This window comes from Cydia strobilella, chromosome 1, assembly GCF_947568885.1.
Source record: "Cydia strobilella chromosome 1, ilCydStro3.1, whole genome shotgun sequence".
Taxonomy (NCBI): Eukaryota; Metazoa; Arthropoda; class Insecta; order Lepidoptera; family Tortricidae; genus Cydia; species Cydia strobilella.
In genome coordinates, this window is record NC_086041.1 from 9,446,556 (window position 1) to 9,467,902 (window position 21,347).

The 21,347-nt window shown below is 34.9% G+C and overlaps 1 protein-coding gene across 2 annotated transcripts in view; it reads right to left on the reverse strand.

Moving 5' to 3' along the window:
- Window positions 1–21,347, reverse strand: part of LOC134740472 (PAS domain-containing protein cky-1) — a 126,808-nt gene that overhangs the window by 71,253 nt on the left and 34,208 nt on the right. For both annotated transcript variants that reach the window (XM_063672956.1, XM_063672947.1), the window contains exon 3: window positions 18,266–18,447. In XM_063672956.1, coding sequence (XP_063529026.1) covers window positions 18,266–18,447 — 182 coding nt within the window. The remainder of the gene's footprint in view (window positions 1–18,265; window positions 18,448–21,347) is intronic.

Sequence of the window (21,347 nt, forward strand, 5' to 3'; positions counted from 1 at the left end):
ATGTGATGTAATAGACTAACCCCCTTATTCATAAACGTCTACTAAAGTTGACAAGCCGCTAATAATCGTTTGTCCCTTTCCGATGTATTGGTATGATGGAAAGGGACAAACGATTATTAGCGGTTTGTCAACTTTAGTAGACGTTTATGAATAAGGGGGTAAATGTAGATGTACACGGCATTTAAAATACCTTGTATTTAATGAAACGATTACCTCTTTCATTACTATTTGGGTTGGAACCAACCGCTTGTAAAGTTGGTCAAAATGCTACAAGAAATAATATATATATTTTAACATTTCACGTAGCTTAGGTTCTGAACTTTATTGTACTAAGCAAAGTAAAATTTTACCTGTATAGTTAGGTAAAGAACGATTTTGTGAAAGTAAGCAGGGCTTATAGTGGCTACGAAGAGCCCCCTTATGCAAATGCTATAGGCAATTACTATAAAAGAAATTGTTCTATAGTCTCACGAGCACTTACTCGTAAGTCTACGGTCGTGCGAGGCCTTTTCGGGCTCACTCTTAAATAAGACTATTGTATGTCAGTCCGTCGGTCTGTAATTGTGCGAGCATGTGTGAACGGATCGACTTTTGGTTTGCATTTAATGAGTTCATGTGTATGAAATAATTCACTGTCTATTTTGTAGATTTGCTTTTTCTCTCTAGGTAGTTTCAACCAGAAGCGTGGCACTCCTTCCACGTTTTGACCACGGTGCTACAAGCACTCGATTTTCTTATAGGATATGCATATACTTATATTGAAAGTATACAGTTAGCGTTTTTGTTTTAAGATTTTCGTAGTATTTGCTACGTACTACTCTATAGCAAGCGTAGAGTGAGTTTTATAAAATTGTTTTTAAAGTGATACTTTTATTCTATCGCCTCAATTTTTTGGTCCGTCTTTAACATGTCTCATTACATAATTACAGCTATAGTAAAATTCTACTTAATTTCTAGTACTTAGAATTCATAGTCTTTAAAATAAGCTTCATTATCGGACTAAGGTTGATATTTAATTCACGAAGGCTGATATTTGCTTGTAATTTCATACAAAATTTCAAGGACAGTAGACCTTATTAACCTTATACGGTATGGTTATGTCAAACTCTGTATCTGTCAAATTCCCCGGTGAATGGCAAATAGTCATATCATAATAGGAAGTTCACAGTCACATAATTACTTTTTGTTTTCGAACGTCACGGACGGCACGATTAGGGCTCTCGGTCGCGTCCGGGTTTCGTGTACCCGTCGCCGGGGCCCCGTTCTCGTGTTACACGAAACCGGATTTGTGCCCCTTCGGAACGGGTAATTAGGGTCCGTGTAATTAAGGTCCGTGTAACCGTGTTACCCGTGTGTCCGGATCCACGGGTCCGGGGTCCGGCCCGTACTCGACGTATAGAGACGATCGGACGCGTTCTTTATAAGAGCGAAGAATCACAAGTTTAATATCGAACAATAACACATTAACAATAACAAGCAAAACAAAAAAAAACAGACCCGCGAGGACCGCGGCTCCGCAGCCGAACGTAAGTCCGTTCCCAAACGCACTACACGGGCAGGGACTACGACGGGTTCGTGTAGTTCGGACGCTTAGCACCGCCGGGGCTAAAAACACGGACGCACGGGTTGGCGTGTAGCACGGATACCGGGAGCCCTAGTCACGATTCCGTCAAACAATTCCAGACCAGTCCCTTATCAACCCGGTACGCGGCGGTACCGGTTAGCATCACTCCGACAGTCGTCGGGCCTAGCTGAGATTCTTGCTGGAGTCTTCTCGGCTATAGGCTAGGTTGTAGCGAACCAGCGACAAAACTCCCATTAGCTCGATTCCCTGTACACCCCCAGATCAGGTTGAGACCACTCAACCGATCTGCGCTGGAGCGAAAACTCTTTAGGAGTATTCAAGCGTAGCAAAACCGTCTCGTGTGATGCGGAAGGGTCCTAGATTTTCCCCAGGCTACCAACCCCCCACACAGTCCTACCGCTCTACTTGCCCTAGTGCAATAGAAAAAAAAGCGTGTAGACATCTCGAAAACCCCAGTGTAACGTGACCGTTAGATCCTTGACAACCTATGTGTAATCGGAGAGCTTACTTCTAACGGTTTTTTAGTCCTTGACTCGCGTATGATAAGTTAGCGATGTTAATAATTAATTACAGCGCCATTCCGTGTTGAGTAGCTGAATTACTTTGGCGTTTGGCGAGCATTTGTAAGATAATTACAGAGGATATTTATTATGTTAAGATTAAGAATGCGATTTTAATACCCTAAATAAAATAAAAAATTCAGTTAAATGTCTACAATACGTAAAAAAATTACACACAACCACACAATTACTTTATTTATTTAGTAATTTCTATTTTAAGGCGGCGTGATTGAGGCTGTCCGCTTAAATAAGCTAAATAGCCTATTACATAATACTCACGCGAATAAATTATACCCAAATCGGATCGGATTTCATTAAATACCTCTATCCAATAAAATCCGATAAATTACAAAATTATCAAAAACAATTACTTATGTTTCGAAACTGAGGTCATCTTCATACCGACGGCCTGTCGAGAGTAGCAATTAACGTTTCACACGCGTCAACCAAATTAGCTTGTCATGGCAACGCGTTAGCGCGTGTGAAGCACCCATTACGTATGTACATTAGAGGCGGAGGATCGAGATTGACAATGTCTCATAAGCCAAGAGTCATAGGAGAAACATAATAAAATAAGTTTTTTTTTTCATTTTTACTTACGTACTTACTCCTGGTTGCTGTTAATACGGAGATTAATAGGTGCATTGAAAACTATTATTACAACGGCATGTAATTATTTCATGCAGCAATCTAAAGATCTGTCAAACTGTTTAATCATGTCAAACTCGCACCTCACGTTAGACGGGTGCTGTGAAGGTATTTATTATGCTTTTGTAATAATAATATGAACTTAAGCGGGGCCGAAATAACGTACGAATTGGAGAATGGTTTTTTTTTGTAGAAATAAACGGACAACTGAAATAATTTATATTAGCAAAATGTATCTACTTATGTCTGCACATAATTGAAAGGTGCATGTTTCTTCTGATGATAGCTCACAGTATATTTGACATATCAATTTCAATACAACATAATCATAGACTAAATTTTATCATCTTCATCACTAATAATTCATAGTCGATTTCCTTTACACATGTTAAAAACATCGTAAATATTTAATAAATTACAAGGTTGAGTTTAATTAATTATTTTCATAAGTGCTAAGGAAGTAACGACAAAGTTAAACACAACTTATAATTATTAAATTCCTTGACATTTCGCTTTGGATCTTACATAAAGTACCTACGCGTGAAGTTTTATAAACAATTTGATAACGTCTGTCAAAACAAATCGTTATGACACACAGGTCGAGTTTTTAATCGATACAATATATTTGAATTGGTCGGCTGCATAAATACAGGTCACTCGATGTATAAATCAAGTTTAAAATCGATTTTAACAAGTGGCTATTAATTAAGCTGTAGTTACATTAGAAATTAGATAGACTAACGATGTCGACTGATGTACGGTCTTTATCTTAACGCAATGCGTATTTTTGTGTTCAATAATTTAGCTGTGTCTGTTTGACTGATTGTTCAAAATATCTAAATATTTACGAGTATTATAATGTTTGCAGAAAATATTAATGGACTGTGAACTGTGAACGGTCTTTGTCAACATTGTCAACCCAGTGACATAGGTATTAATTGTTTTGTAGTAGTATATAAGCACTAAATAATTTACACAAAACTTATATTGACCGGGATATACACCGTGATTACCTTGAGGTAATCACGGTCTATATCCCGGTCAATATAAGTCTAGTGAAACTAACCGTGAATCATTCAAAACTCTAATTTACACAAAACACAAATATAACCAAAATGATAATAATCATATATGTATTTCTAATTAATTCCAAACGCTGTTTGACAACCACATCTAAACATCATCCAGCGATATAGTAGGTTGGCAAATCAGGTTAACGGTTACTTTCCGTTCATGTCATCTCGGATATGCGTGAATATGGTATCAATGCATTCAGTATTATTTTCTGAACATTTTGGTGAAATTTGTTTCTAACAGTTTCATTAGGATTGAGACTCTGTTTCTTGAACTAGGACAAAGCCTGTGACTCAGGAATCTCAGGATTCAGTGATTCCTCCGAGGAAAGTGGTACAGGTTATTATGTGAACTTAAGTACTTAAAGGAAAAGAAGAAGTAAAAAATTAAAATTAAAATAATAATACTAAGATTGAAAGGGAAAATAATATTCAAAGAGAATATATACTATAGATGTGTACTGTCGTAGTAAATTTTGTAGTCACAGGAAATTTACTGCCATCTATCGACTCACGATTAAAACTAAAATAATAATAAAAAAATATATATAAAAATAAATAAATATATAAATATATATATATATATATATATATACAACAATTTTAACACATATCAGTGAAAGAACATGGGTCAAACTTATATAAAAATAATAAATACAAATAAAAAAATCTTTTATCCATATATTATAAATAAGTAAAAGATACAAATGAAAAATAAGGAATCTCTAAAAATAATTTTAAAAAGTAAGGACAATCTATATTTAAAAAAAAAAACCGTTTACGAACCGGATACTTGAAAATAACATATGATTGAACTGTTAATCCGATAAATCTCCTTCAGTAAGACCTTCTCTATCTTACATGTTTTCATTAACAAAAAATATTAGTGGTTCCTCAGTGTACCATTGATGAAATCATCAATACTTACCGGTCGACGTGACCTTTTGTTTCGTAACTAATAAGTATTTTTTTAATAAAACAATTGAAAGTGAGACTCGAGTTGGAGGTACAAGTACGTGTACGAGTTGGACTAAAGGTCAATAGTGTCAGGAGTAAAAACGCGATGTATGTAGGGTCAAGGAGGGAACAGTGACTCGAAAAAAAATTGCCGGGTACAGTAACTCACTCAGCCTAACGAGCAATGGTTATTCTAACATGTAAGGGTGCTATAGTTTATAGCGATATTTGGTATGGTAACTCTAGGTTTAACCGGTTAACCCCGGGTTATTGAATGGTGCAAGTGGCCCTTAGACTCATAAACGATAGTAAGTTAGTTTATGTATTAATGCAGTAATTCAGAATTAACGCGACTACGGGAGACCTGTAGGGTTTTAACATTGTATTCTTGGTCATATTAAGATACAACAATGTTATAAAAAGCTCTCTGGATTCGGCCTAATTTCAAATACCTATCTATAATGTTTTTTTTTAATAATGACGGCTTTTCGATCGCAGTTTTTCCAGCTATGACTGGTATCAAAGTGACCAGTTAAGAAATAGTCCTTACAAAAAATATATAATAAAATAAAAACAAACAAACAAACATTGGGCATTGAATTATCAAAATAAATACAAAAAGTCAAATCATATTTTTCGCGTATTTGACCTCAGGAATGCGTCGGTGAAATCCTTGGGGATCATTAGGTGCCTTGTAGTATACACACATAAATGCATTCGATGAATACTGAGTAGTTCAGTTTTGTGAAGAAAAATAAATCATTTTACAGCAGTTATGAAATCAACGAAAATACTCTAAAACATAAAGCCATACATCTTGTTGCACATAGGTGATTTATAAATAAAATAAAAATACCTTAGCAAAACTGATGAGTGTAATTTGTGACATCACAGTTTGATGTTTGTTTCATAAAGAATTTACTAGTTAGTTAAGTAGCCTATTATACATACATATTAATTTTAATAGTAACAGTACTTATAATAGCTAGGTACCTTCATTTTACACTACATAGACAACGCATAAGTAACGTAGGTACACAATTCAATTATTAACGTTTAACATCTTTCGGTTATTGTATCTAATCGCAATCGTGTTGTAATCGATTGTATGTATCGATACGAAAAAATAATTATTTCCGACCTTACCCAAGTAGTTAATTGTTGTTAGAATAGGCCATGGTGGACTTGCTGACAATTAATTTAATTAAGAATATTGCTGCAATGTGGTAGTTAGTTACATAAAATACTTCCAATAAAACCATAAAATATATCGAATTCGCTCTGGTACTGTATCAGAGCATATTCAATTTTGGTTATGAGCGTTGGTTGATGTTTGGTTTCTTAATGTTTATATTGTAGTTTGTGAAATATACGTTACCATTTAGGTCTGACCTGAGCCATCACGAAATGTAATTGACAGTTTGGTAAGATTTCGAAACTTTTATGCCTCTGATATATGTATGAGCCTGAGCCAGGGAAAGTAGATATAGATTTTAGTAGATCATAGACATCATAGGCGTCAAAACTAGTACCTACACAAATTGCGCATATGTATAATATTTTTACCTATGTATGAATTGCTACATGTTTTTTTAGTAAACGGACCAGGAAATCTTGCTTCAAGTATTTAATAATGCTGCTATTGTTGTTTGATTGCATCAATAATATACGTTGTATATCTTAGATTATGGTAATGCGAACGCGGTGCCGGAGGATAGGTAGGTAAGTAATAATTTCAGTTTGTGCAGGTATGAGTTGTTGTTATCGTAATAAACTAATGTTTTGTTTTATTGCTTTGCTTATATTTATTGTTTTGTGTCCATTAACATTACAATTTTTCATGTTTTATTGTTTATCATTGTCAAAACGTTAGTTTTGGATACTTATTCAATGAGTTTCCAACATCATAGATGTCCCATGGGCTTAACTGGTAGCTATATGGGGAATTAAGCTTTTGAAATAAATGCAGGTCACTCGACATCAAGTCATCAATACAGTGTATCTTCGGGAACACTGAAACTACTCACTAACATATTAACATACATACAACACTTTGTATAAAAGGGAACCTACTTAGTATACATTTAGCCTTTTCTACTAAAATATATTAATACCCTCCTAGTAAAATCTATGATATCTAAAATATATTTATTTATCTATAAACATGATATTTTTGTCATAATGTTTATAAAATTGTCCTCAAAAGACTTTACAACAAACATACAGACGCTACACCTGTTCGTATGTAGTAACGGTGATGTATAGGTAATTTAATATGAAAACAAGTAATAACAGTGGGCAAAGCGCAATAAATCTCGCCGAGGCGTGTATCAGCCGTATAAATAAGACCTATCGGCTGGACCTTGACCCAAACCCTTGCGTACGGGTTGCAACTGTGCTAAAAGCTTATAGCTTTATAATTTATTAGAGCTTCAGCCGTAGATATGATAATATGAATAAACTATAAGTACAGGGTTATGTTTTTATACCGCATTGATAAATTGCAAAGTGTACCTTTATAATTTAATACCAGTGGGGTTCTGCTGTTAGATTTTGACGATCTTAAGATGGAACCCACCAAAAGTATGCTGCACTAATATTTTATGTCATGGTAGTGACAAATAGTCAATTTTCTGCGAACACCGTAGCCTATGAGCGCTTGCGATTCCAGAGATGGTAAATGCAAGTTATCGACCTCTTAGGAGGAGGACGTAGATGTACTGTGTTGACAAATTAAAAATTAGGCGGTCTTCATACGTCTAGCACCGCAACTGGATATAACGCGGCGACGGCTAGCGAGAGAGACAACGCTATGGAATGTCATACCGTTGTTTCACCCCACCCGATTGGGGTATCAGTGTGATAACTGCCTTAATGCAGGTCGGTTGAGGACAAACCACTGTGCAATATATATTTTGCGGTTCAAACAGAATTAAATTTGTTTAATGTATTTTAAGTTTAGCATTTAATATCCTGTTATTTATCTATAGTGCGATTTAATAATGCAACAGCCTTTATCTACAACTTAACACTATGAACACGCGGCGCGTACGAGAAACCGATAATGTACATACATTACACATCCTGTACTTACGTTAGTTGGGTATGGAGATACGTTAATCCAATTAGAGCTTGGTGCTGTGTCACATTACCATGAATTTGAATTTTAAATAAGGCAGAAAATTACTTGGTCACTAACAGGAGACAGGTGCGAATAGCTGCGTCTATCGATGAAATATTATGTTTCATTATGCTTTGCTTTAATTTTAATTAATTTTGTTTAGGATTTTATGGATTAATTCTTATAAGTAAGCTTAATGCATAAAGTAGGTACCTTTTATCAAAACTATATTTGAGTTTTCATTATTTACGAATATCATAATTATACACTTCGACGATGGCAAATAAAATGCGCATAAACCTCGCTTGGTGGTAAAAAAGATAGCGTAGTTTATTGGCGCTGCAAGATATAGAGGTGTACATTTTATTTAACAATGTCAGCTTCAGAATTAAGTGCTATATATAATTTAGGTACATAAATAAATTTAGCTGATCTGTTGCATAAGTTTGGCGTGAAATTTAATATAAGAACATGTGTTATGTACTTACTAATGATTAAAAAAAAAAGAAAATTACTATCAAATGCTACTGCACTACTACATGCTCTAAGCACGCCTGCCAAATATGCACACGAATTTCGTCATTACATAAGATGTTACAGTATTATTATTATCGTATGGCTTTATTGATTTAAAACAAAAAAAAAACAGATATTACAAAGATAAAATTAAATTTTAGATGTTACAGTTAGTAGATAGTATAAGTAGGTATATACTCCAATATTACCAAGAAATGTTTAAAACTTTACATTCATCCCAGTATTAAAGTTAAGAGACCCAGATTAGCCTTAGACACTTCAACAAAGTTATTGGTAATACCAAAGATAGATATAACTCCGTAATAGATGGATACAGTCTAAGGAAAAAACGTGCCTCGAAAATCACGAAAATTTGATTCTCGATCAGATGACGCCACTAGCTTTGGCCTACTCTCGTATAGAGGGCGTTGACGGTTTCGTTTGTTATTTATAATTTTAACGCATATCAGTGAAAGAACATGGGTCAAGATCATATAAGAATAATTAATGCACATAAAAAAATAATTTATCCATATTTAAATACATTTTAACGTATTTTTATAAATCTTAATTTTTAGTTTTAATGTACGTCGATAGATGGCAGTGAATTTACAGTGGTTACAAAATTTACTATGACAGTATCGCTCTATCTTATTATATCCTCTTTGGTAATACAATAGGGTACACATCTATTCATACAATTGCTGTTATAGCCTGAGGCATTTTACTGTCAGATACTTACTATTATGTTATAATTAATATCTTCAGCTAGATACTGCAGTGCTGTCATGTAATAAACTACCTAAAGAGACGGTTTGGTGTTTATAGTCATTCTAAAATCATTATACACTAGTTAGATTATGTATTCACGATTATTGTTGTGAATTTTCCTTAAATATAGGTATAATAAAATGAATTTATCAGGGTTGCTTTCATAAATATATTGAAATTTAGCATATGATTGCATTATTGCTTACTAACAACAAGTTTACAGTTTATATCTAACTAGCCACTGCCCGTGACTTCATCTGTGTATAATACTTATACACAGACACAGGTGAAGTTTAGATATTAACTGTAAACTTGCTGTTAGTAAGCAATAGTGCTTACCACCACCACAACTACCACCCTGCAACCACCTGCTAAATTTCAATAAATTATAAAAGCAACCCTGATGGATTCATTTTATTAAATATTTAAGGAAAATTCACAACAATAACCGTGAATACATAATCTAATATAAACTAATTAGTTTAAGTGCCCCTCCCCACCCCCTTAGTACTCTTACTAAATTGTAAAGCCCATTGGACTCCTTTAGGGTTTCATTCATTGCCGAAGTCCTTTTTCAGGTAATACCCTACATGTGTGCCAAATTACATTAAAATCTGTTCAGGCGTTGCGTGATAGAGGATTGACAAAATTGACATACAAACTTACACATTTATAATATCAACCTTAGCGTACAATCGTACATGTAGAATTCTAGGTATGTAACTATTATTTTGTATGTAGCTTCACCTTTAATAGGAATGACGTTACAACAGTTGAAGTGGTACTATTTAAAACAAATGCCCGTGGTGCATCTAATTGCAGTGTTTGCAGCTACATAAAGCAATGTGTCGATAATTGCGCGTTTGCTCACAAGGATAGGCTTCAAAAGGTACATTAGCTATGTTTATTTTCGGATCATACTTATATATGTGATAAATTGATGATTGAATGTAAAACAGCGGTGGCAGCATGGTTCCATTTTTATCGCCTGTCACTATGCCTGTCACTTTCGCACTACGCCCGCTGGAGCCATAAATTCCTCACACCGCTTACTTATAAAAACCGGTCAAGTGCGAGTCGGACTCGCGTACGAAGGGATCCGTACCATTACGCAAAAAAACGGCAAAAAAATCACGTTTAAATAAATAAATAATTATTATAGGGACATTCTTAGACAAATTGACTAAGTCCCACGGACGTTGACGTTGACGGTTGTTGACGTTTGTTGTATGGGAGCCCCACTTAAATATCTATTTTATTCTGTTTTTAGTATTTGTTCTTATAGCGGCAATAGAAATACATCATCTGTGAAAATTTCAACTGTCTAGCCATTACGGTTCATGAGATACAGCCTGGTGACAGACAGTGGAGTTTTAGTAATAGGGTCCCGTTTTTACCCTTTGGGTACGGAACCCTAAAAATCAAAGTATTAAACATTTTAACCAAGTTATATGTAGGTCATACATACATTTGATTTTATATCAACCGTTATAAGGAAAACATCGTGTGGAGACCGGACTAGTCCTAATAAGTAAGGTCAAGTTTCATATCTGGGTTGGAAAGTCAGATGGCAGTAAAGTTGCTTTCGTAAAAACTAGTGCCTATGTCTGTTCTTGGGATACCTAAGGTTGCTGAGTGAACTGGGGTCCCCCAGGCAAATCCATGGCAAAATACCGGAACAATGTTAGAAAGATAATGCCGATTTTATGTAATGAATTTTCATACCAAGTTATTGTAACTGTTGACATTAAGAGTCCCCGGCAAGCTCGGCCGAGTTTCACCTTCCCATACAAACGGAGTTTCGTTCTCATTTTAAAACTACGTGTTAGATTGTGACGAAACTTTAATAAATCGAACGAGACGAAATTTGTAAATCTAGGTCTGTTTTTAGTTTATATAGCTCTAGTATATAAAACAAACGAAATAAAGCAAAAACAAATTTTGTATGAAAAACTTAAATTCGCTGTATTTTTTTAAGTATTGTATCTGAACCTACATAAACTAATTACAGACCTAGATATATCTTGTTCTATTGTAAGTACAAAGTTTCAGAGCAATCTAGCGAGTCGATTTAAAATGAGAGCGTAACTACGTTTGTATGGAGATCCGAGCTTGCCGGGGACTCTTAAAGGTAGGTGATAAAAGGGGTCCTTCGACTCCTTCAGAATACGAACTGGAAACTGGAAGATGAAGAGAGAGAAGAGAGTGCCGATATAACTGCAAGTCAATTGCGCTTTAGCTAAAAACAATTTAACCCACAGCACTGGTACATACATAGTCTCTTTTTGGACTACTTTTGTTTGACAAATATATAAAAGTGTTCCTATTAGTAAACTGAAATAGATATCATACACTAAAGAAAAAGTGTCCAAGTCAAGTAGTTTCATAAAATAATTTGATTTGTTCCCTAGTTGGATTCCTATTAGTCTTTACGCATTATTAGCCTTTATTTATTACCCTTTTAACTCTATCGAAGCACAGCTAACAGCGATGCATTTATTTGATTTGAGTGATCACTTAGCAGGCACGCACATCGATCTACATACCGCCACGGCACTTTCAGAAACTCTTACAGCGTTATTGCAGTTACTTGAAGTTTAAATTCTATATTCAAGAAATTAAAGTCTTATTTGGAAGTTAAAGGTTGAGTAAACTACTTGGTTGGCAAAGTAATTCTGCGATATCATGGCTAAGGGAACGTAATATGTAAAGGACTACATTACACGTGTTTAGCACTTAATGTTGTTTATCGGTAGAGTGACTAGAGTGTTATCAGCTATGTTCAGTACAGTCACCGCGGCAATCTCAGAACTGATTCAGTAATTTGGATTTAAACTATGGGAGAGTAGTTAATTATTTCTGAAAACGTATGTCATTTTATTACTTACTTTTACTGAAGCAATTTTCTGTTAAAGCCAAAAGCCACAACTGAAAAATTTTCAGCTTACCCTTTACCAGTCCTCATTGAGCTTAATAAATTGATAAAAAGTATTTTCATTATTATCCCTACCAACCCCTCAAACGGCTTATATATAATAACAGTACCGATTTGCCCATATTTCAACGACAAATTGCTTTTCGAGATTTTTTAGAAACTCTCACACAAATACAAAGAAACGTCCGACTTCAAATAAAGGCTTGTAATATCCTCATACTCGCCAATCAGTTTACAAGTTAATTAGGGACAAGAAAGCCGATAGTTCCCAGGGAGGTATGCAGAAATTGTTGAGAGCGTACCGGGAGGCTGTGCGTGCGCGCTAATTCCCGCATATGCGAGTAATACCCGCATTTATGACTCGTATGCGCACCCAACAATGCGCCATTTTCAACCCTTTTGCTTACGTAATAAGGCCAAACAAATTGGAGCGACTCGGATGACGTGTAATGAACGGCCTGAATAGGGATGAAAGTGCAATTATTAATTTGCTTCACAGATCATTATTTTAATACCTTTTTGAATTCTCAAAAGTTGTCATTTTTTTACATTTAAGCAATATTGAGAATGTTTTGTAATGAAATATGTTACTGTTTGTCAGATAAATACATAAATTACGATATCTACGATACGTGGGCTCGTATAAGCCGACAGATTTTTACCACGCATTCCTGAGGTCATAAGGAGCAAAAAATATTGTATACATTTTTGTCAAATTCGAAAAAAAATTTGCGTGTTTGTGTGTCTAAATGCGGTCAAGAATACACCTTTGAAATCTGTCAGGTTATTCGAGACCATGGTGTATACAAAGTATTTATATGTATATTTATGTATTATTTATTTAAAACAATTTTTGGAGTACAGTGTCTATTATTTTGTAAACAAAAGTACCTATGTTGACTTTCAGTATCCTAACAATCTGTTAAGACTCCAACTTTAGTTTTGCTGGAATACAAAATATATCAAAATACTTTTTCTTGTAAAGTAGAATATTCAAGTATATCAATTAATCTATTTAATTCCTATGATAATGACAGCCCATGTACGCTGCGATCGCTGTTTGCAGATCATCAATAAAGTCGGATTTAAAATTCAAACGATACGGCCGGCATTGTTCTCACGATCAGCACAATCGCGTTATCGCGTCGTGCGATACGCCGGGGAAGTCGGTAGTCCCGGGAATGTTCGCAAAATGTGACGCGGGAGGCTTACATGGAGGCGGTTATGAAAGAAAGTAAAAAACGAGCTGTGCGCTGTTTGTAAGGTTATTAGAAATTTGTCAATATAATGACTTTTGGATTACGATAAATTACGTATTTAATCATCCTTGTAACAGAAAGTTACAAGCGCATTGTTACAGAAACGTGTTAGTTGTGTTCATTGAAATGAAATGACATATATTTTTTTTTGCTTAATAATTTGTGTATTTATTTTAAATACGAGTGAAATGACCTATATTTTGGAAGATAATGTATTCAAAATATCACGTAAGCAGCGAGATTCAGATTTAGTCGAAGTATTGCGCAACAAGAAAAAAGTCTTATCAAGAACCTTTTAAATTTAAACATTCATAAAGACTGTTCAACAGTCTTGATGAATGTTACATTCAAAAGGCGTGAATTATCTTTTTTGCTTTAGCATTTGCTAAAGTGCAAGAAAGACTAACTAAACAAAACAAATATCGTATTTCCTTATTTACTGTGTATGTTCAAGCGAAATAAATAAAATTGAAATTGAACTGAATAAAAAGTATATATTTTTTCATATCTATTGCTTGATAATCATAATATATCGTATTAATAAATATTAGGGTCATAACTATCATTAAGTACCTACGAGTATGTACCATAGATTAAAAAAAATGTTTATTAAAAATACATTTATTTCAAAAAAGTCTAGCACATTAGATTAAAGAAAATATTGAAATTACTACTCCAATAAATTAATAGTTAAACCTAACAATTTTTTTTGTTAAAATGTACATATTAAACTTTTTTTATGTCTTAGAAATGTGTGTGACCCATGTAAGCCGAGTGGCGTGCGTTGCAGGCGTGACACCGGCCGCGGCCGGCGGGCACCATTAGGCCCAATAACCATCAGTCGGTAGCCAGACCGACCTCGCTAATTTTCTCTAATTTTCATATCAAAATCGAACGTTTTTATTCTTTAAACAGTAGTCGACTAACTGTTGATCGTGGGAATCCAGAGGGTTATGTAATTTGTGGGGTTTGGATTTTGGGTTCGTTGCTGCAGTCAGGAAAGGCTATTGACATCGGTTTTGATTAAGATACCTACTATTTTTACATATTTTATGGGAGTTATGCTAACTTTTTCATAACCGGAAAAATAGGCGTTAGTAACCAAAGTAACCAAACGGACTCAATCATTTTATTTAGTACTTAGTTTTTTAGTTACGTATTTTTAGTTATTTTAGTTGTAAGTACTTACTTTATTTTACAACACTAGGAAAATAAGGGTACCAGAATCTTGAGATCACATCTAATCTATAGATCAGTTTTATCAGTAATATGAATACCACATTGATATAAGGACATAACACGCGGAACCCACGCCAAAGTTTCCGTAAAACATTTATTTTCGTAACTCAATTATAGCATTTCGTCAATTTGCGTTTTTGCGAGCCGCATGCGCGCGACGCGACCTTGCATTAACGCATGATTGACCGTGAAGGAACATAAGAGTCCCCGGCAAGCTCGGCCGAATTTCACCTTCCCATACAAACGGAGTTTCGTTCTCATTTTAAAACTACGTTTTGGATTGTAATGAAACTTTGCACATACAATGACACGAGATATATCTAGGTCTGTAATTAGTTTATATAGCTCTAGTATATAAAACAAACGAAATACAGCAAAAACAAGTATTGTATAAAAACTTGAATTCGCTGTATTTTTTACACGACTGCCCAAAGAAAAGAGTGTAATGTTTTTTAACTATGGTATCTGAAGCTACATAAACTAATTACAGACCTAGATATACCTTATCCTACTGTAGGTAAGTACAAGGTTTCAGAGCAATCTAGCTAGTCGTTTTAAAATGAGAGCGTAACTACGTTTGTATGGAGAACCGAGCTTGCCAGGGACCCTTGCAACCATTCCTATGCCTATGCCACAGAATAAGTAATAGTATTATCATACAGAACGGCCACGAACCGCCTCGCCCCGACTCGAATTACCTCGCCTCGCGACAGCAGATTGACGACCTTTTGCCGACCGCTCTGTACTGTTACTCACACAATGACGCGTGCCGCGTGTACAGACGGTTCGTTCACACATAGAAACGCAAGTGATTTTTGATGTATAGCATGTCCGCCCTGTGCCCATGCTTCTGTATAGTAGAAAAAGGTGTTAGGATTTGGTAAATGTGTTCATACATTTGCGCTTTCTGTCGATGGTGTGATGGCCCAATCATCCGCTACGTTTATTGTCAATGTTTGGTTGTTAGGACATTTTTGTGGGTTTTAATTACTGTAAACTGCTTTTTACTAGTTTTATGAAAAGCTCAGACTCAGTTAAAAATAGGGATAGTATCAGTACATATTTTCATATAATAAATAATCTGCGTAACATTCAATTTATGCAAAATCTAAAAAAGAGACTAAACTACTAAGTGAACTCGACAGTTGCTGGTACCTATACAAAATAAGAAGTTTACATTTTAGGTATTATCATTATTTTTCCATCCTTTCCGATTACACGTAAAATGTAAAGGTTGTGGCAGAGTTAGTTTCAATTTTTTATCTTTAATTTTGTTTGCACTTGGATGGACGTAACTGGAACTCTTAAAAGTCGCCAGAACGTCAATCACGGTTCATTCTCGCTCTGTTTATGTTTTCGAGGAACTATGGAGTAATTGCAGGGGCCAATTAGTTCTGATTGATGTTTCTAAGGTACCATATATATTTAAAGGGAGTAACTCAGTAGGCGGTTACCGCACTTTACTTAATTTTATTAAATTATAATTTAGCAACTAAGAGAAAAATTACCCCATTAAACTTAATTAAAAAACAAAGTTGGTCAGTTATTGGAAATTAAAAATATAATTAAGGCAAAGAGAATAAAGTATACATAGAATGCTCACTTAATACAACCGGAACTCTATTATCGACTCCTTCTGCTTATAATATTAGTTGTAAATTATTGAGCAATACACTTTGTCAGTCGCGACACAAGTGACATCTAGTGTCGAGTAGCAGTTCTGATAATTCCGCTACTTGACGCTAGATGTTGACTACGAAAATAATAGTATGTTTGGCAACAACACTGATGTATGGAGTGAGCACTCTATGTCTACTTAATGCTCTTTGAATTAAGACGTGAATAACGATCTTCATTATATTTGTTAGCTTAAACAAAAACGGACATAATACATCTCCCTATTCATCAACTACAAATTATTATTTTATATTTCTTTATCATGCGACCACAGTGTGGGGCAAAGCGTTACAGAACAGACTTAGACCACAGAATAAATAATAGTATAAGTTAACGCTGTCTCTACTGAGCTCGTTCACTTACCTGTACTAACAATGGCATTCTGTTAAACAAAAGCCATTATTTCTTTTGTGGGAGCGCGTGGCCATTGTGCCTGAGCGCGTGGCCATTGTGTGTGAGCCTCAGGCACAAAGGCCACGCGCTCACACAAAAGAAATAATGGCTTTTGTTTAACAGAATGCCATTGTTAGTACAGGTAAGTGAACGAGCTAAGTAGAGATAGCGTTAACTATACTACCGTACAGAAAGGAAACTTCCTACAAAACCGAAGTTTGACAGCAGTTCAGGGACGAATCATGCTGACCCTTTCTAATATATGGAACTATCCCTTTCGGCTTTTTAGGGTTGTCAAAATTCAAGTCATTATCTTATCTGTAACTACACTCAAAAGGACGTCAAGTTGTGTCAACCTTAATTATTGCTCGGAGCAATGCTGAGCCGAACGGAGCCGATAATACCCGAAAGGAGGAGTTTCGCACCCCAGACTCTTAAGGCGGTTCCCTGAGCCAGAAGGCGAATAATCTCCTTATATGATCATGTTTTTCTAAGAGGCGTTGATATTTGTAGACGTGAAAAAAAAATATGTAGTTATTGACTATATTATCTTTAATAACATAGCTTCCGATACACGAATTATGACACTTCGCTCGATACAATTAATTCCCAAAGTAACCTCTAACTCGGACTTTTAATCAAACTTTACTCGGTTATTTATTATGTGATACTATAAACAAAAAAAGAAGAAAAAACAATCTTAAAAAGTAATTTCATAGCTTTCGAATTTTGATATTGTAAGGTAACGTTTTTAAAATAAATAAAAATCGACAAAATTCGATCAAAATTGACACTTGGCGGGCATGATCTTTCCCGTTCTTTCTTGCGAAATGTGACAGTGACAGCGGCAAACCGATGGAACGGCCTTAACAGTCGTAACAAACGTAGCAGGCGCAGACGTACGGCGTAACAAGCGTAACCGTGCGTCGAGCGTCGAGCGTCGACAGCGCGCGGCTATCACGGTCAGTTAGCCGGAGTTGCCCTTTTCAAAGCTAAATGACGGCAGATTAATGAGTAATAGTTTAGAGCTTCATTCGAGTGGCATTCAAAGGATCAGCTAATGTGCGTATATCTATGTATTAAGGTAATCTATAGGATGTTCTTATAGGAAGTAAGTCATATATCATGATATGAATGCCATATATATGTGAGGCCGGATTTATCTTTTAATAACATTATAATAATGATGTCAGTCAAAATTTTGTATGTCATTTGCAATTTAATAAGTAAAATCTAAACAATTGGCCAATTATAACTTCAGCCATAAGTTGTCAAAGAAAATTAGGAATCACGCTTTTACTACATGGTAGTACTATTAGTTATTCTGTGACTACATTAATGAGTCGATTTGATTACAAAAATATACTAAAAAAGACAGATAAACAGTAAGTGAACCTGGAATATTCCAGTGAAACATACATTTCATAAAAAAATTAAGCTACTCGTAATTTTCCATCTCAGGTTAGTCAGGTTGTTGTCTTTTGTTTTCTTGTCATCCACCATTAATTCAGAGGTAGAAAAAATGTCTTACCTTGTTGAAAGTAGTTCGACTTCCGTACATAGACGCAGACGAGGGCCATGAGCTGAAGCTGAGACAGGCGCTGGCGGGTGGAAGGTGGCAGCGGCAGCAGGTCGCGAAGGTTGGCGATCTCTGCGTTGATTAGGTCGCGTCGGAGCTTGCTCGCGCCTTTCGTTGATTTGCCTTGGTCGAACCTGGAGAAATTTGTAGTGTTAATATGAACAAAAATAATAACATCGCACACTGAAGTCTCGAAGTCTTACAGGCGTAGTCTGGTTTTAATAACAGTTATGAATTAGTTCTGGATTACTTATGGATATAAATTAAATTATAAATATTATAGGGACATTCTTACACAAATTGTCCAAGTATATATTTAATAACCTGTTATTAAAATCAGAGTACGCCGGTTAGAATTAAAACTAAATAGAGTAAATAGTGAGTGCTTGAGGGAGAGCTGTGTGGATGTCATGTTTTTCTCAACAAAGTTTTGGTGCAAAAGACATCAACGCACGCCATACGCTATGTAGATTGTACGTACCGTAAACACCCCTTTGAATGTAAAATTCGTCTTTCAGTTAAAAGTTTTCACTATGTATAATTAAAAAAAAAATTGTTTTGAAAGTTAATGTTATAAAATACAATACTCGTATGTATAACCAAAGGACTTTATAAAACCTAATTTTGAAAAAGAAAAATTAGTTAAGTAAACCAAGTCATTGAGGAAAAGTGATTGAGTGGGTGGAGTGGAAAGAGGAACTGGTTAAACGTATTATTACATTTATTACTGATTTTATAAAATTACTTTATATCCTGTAATCCTGTAATTAAACCTTTTTTTTGCGTTCCTCTAAATTCGTCCATGAGGATATTATACTACATAATATATGTATATGTTACACATGTAACGATTACAATTAGTTACTCCTTAGTAGCGTACATATACAGGGTGGCAAAAAAATAAGTGCATTCTCGTTGTCAGGGAGGTTTTGGTATTATACTGAGCAACTTTTACTATGGGACCAACCACGAAATCGCGAAAAAAAATTACCCCTCCATAGAAAATGGACCAACCAATTTTTTTTTTCGCGATTTCGGGGTTGGTCCCATAACTCCCATAGTAAAAGTTGCTCAGTATAATCCCGAAACCTCCCTGGCAACGGGAATGCACTTATTTTTTAGCCACCGTGTATGTGAATACCGCTTATTACAGGGATTTTTTGATTATCAACATTTTATACGGATTCTAGTTTTATAATATTCCTTTGTTTTGGACATAGGTAAAATCCTTAAAAATGTGTTCTGGCCTTGACTCTTCACAGAAGAACGAGTAGCAGTCTCCATGAAATTGTGCGGAAGGTAAAGGCCGCTATTTGTAGCAATCGGTTCCAATTTATTTTTATTACATAAGTTATTTTAGTGGTCGAGGCCAGTAGGTTAGGTTATAAACCTGACTATTTTGTAACAAAAATGGGACTGATTCAGAATCCGACTATCAAAACGGAGTTCGCGGGTTCGAATTCTGATTCGTGCCAATGAGTTCTCTAAACTTGTTAGTAATATTATTTGATGTTTCCCAGCGGCTTTTATGTGAATTAAAACATCGACAGGAGTCCTGTAACCATCCACAAAAAAATAAAGGGTATTTGCACAGAAAAACTAATAGTACCACCGTATCCCTCTTGAGCATGTGAGGAGGCTTGTTCCTAGGAGTGGGACGTGGCTAAGGCTAAGAAGAAACAGCAATCAGGAAAATTTTCTATACATTTACAGCTGGTGTGCATTTGTGCAATATAATAACAGTCAATAAGAAACTGAAAATTATATTCGAACTTTTTTCTTATTCTTCTGCATTACTTAATATTAAATCAAGATTATCTGTAAACTACTTAAATAATAATGAAGTAAATATTTTTTTAATGTTAAAAAAATCATTTATGATATTATAAGCTTTTATCGCTGAATGTTTGCTTGAGGCTCTGGTGATATGAATGTCTTAACATATTTTTTGCAATTATTTACTCAAGTTACTCTAGAGTTATACTACTGTTATGTTGAGCACTACTGTAGGTATATAACGCTATGGGAACTGCTTGTTTTTTAGTATAAGAATTAATGGTGTGAAGTAAAAGCCGAGAGTTTGACAAATACCCATATTAGTGTTATTGATAATCACGCGGTGTGACGTATCGCCCCGTGCTCTTGTTGTTTCTGACGCACTGATGAAAACACTATATTGGACACATTTATAAATCTTAAGTCACTAAAGCAATATGGTTCGATGGTTCCTTGTTGTTAGAACTACTTAAAACTGTTTTTATTTTAGTACAGTGGATTTTTTAAAGTTTAAGATCAGATTTTATTTATATGTATATTTATTTCTCTACATATTTCGGTTTAAAATACTAATCTTATTTGAAACTAATATAGGCAGCCGAAATACAGTCCGATGTGATAAAAGTAACATACTGCGTTGGACATTGATCTTCACTTGCTAAATTTCTGGTATTTTTAAGATGTCTGAATATTACCTACCTAAAACTGCTTGCTACAATTTGGCCAATATGGACATTTTTTTAAATATACCGCCAAGCGTCTGTTAAAACGTACAATAACAAAATGAAAATACCTATATTTACACTAAAAGCAACTTTGTTACATTTCTCACGCTCTGCGTTCCATCCATTGATCACATACAGCAAAAAAATATACTCAAAACTCATTAGTTATATGTACAAATCATTTGACGAAAACTTACGACCTTTTAGTTCCAGGTTCATAAAGCATTCCAAAACCCTCAATCAGTACCACAAAGAAGCGAAATCAATGAGCGAACTCTTATAATATTGAGGCGCACGCGATGCGAAAACCTAAATGGTAGAGGTATGCTTCATCTGGGTTTACCGAAAGTCTAACTTCAGTCAGAACAAATTTAAAATTTCAACCATCATTATAATTATTTCATTCAACCTGATGAATAACTTCAAACTTTATGAGTTATTAACTAAAATTTTGATATTTAAAGGACACAACAGTATTTGATAAATCAACATTAATTACCTATATAGTTAACTTACTCTTCACATCACACCTT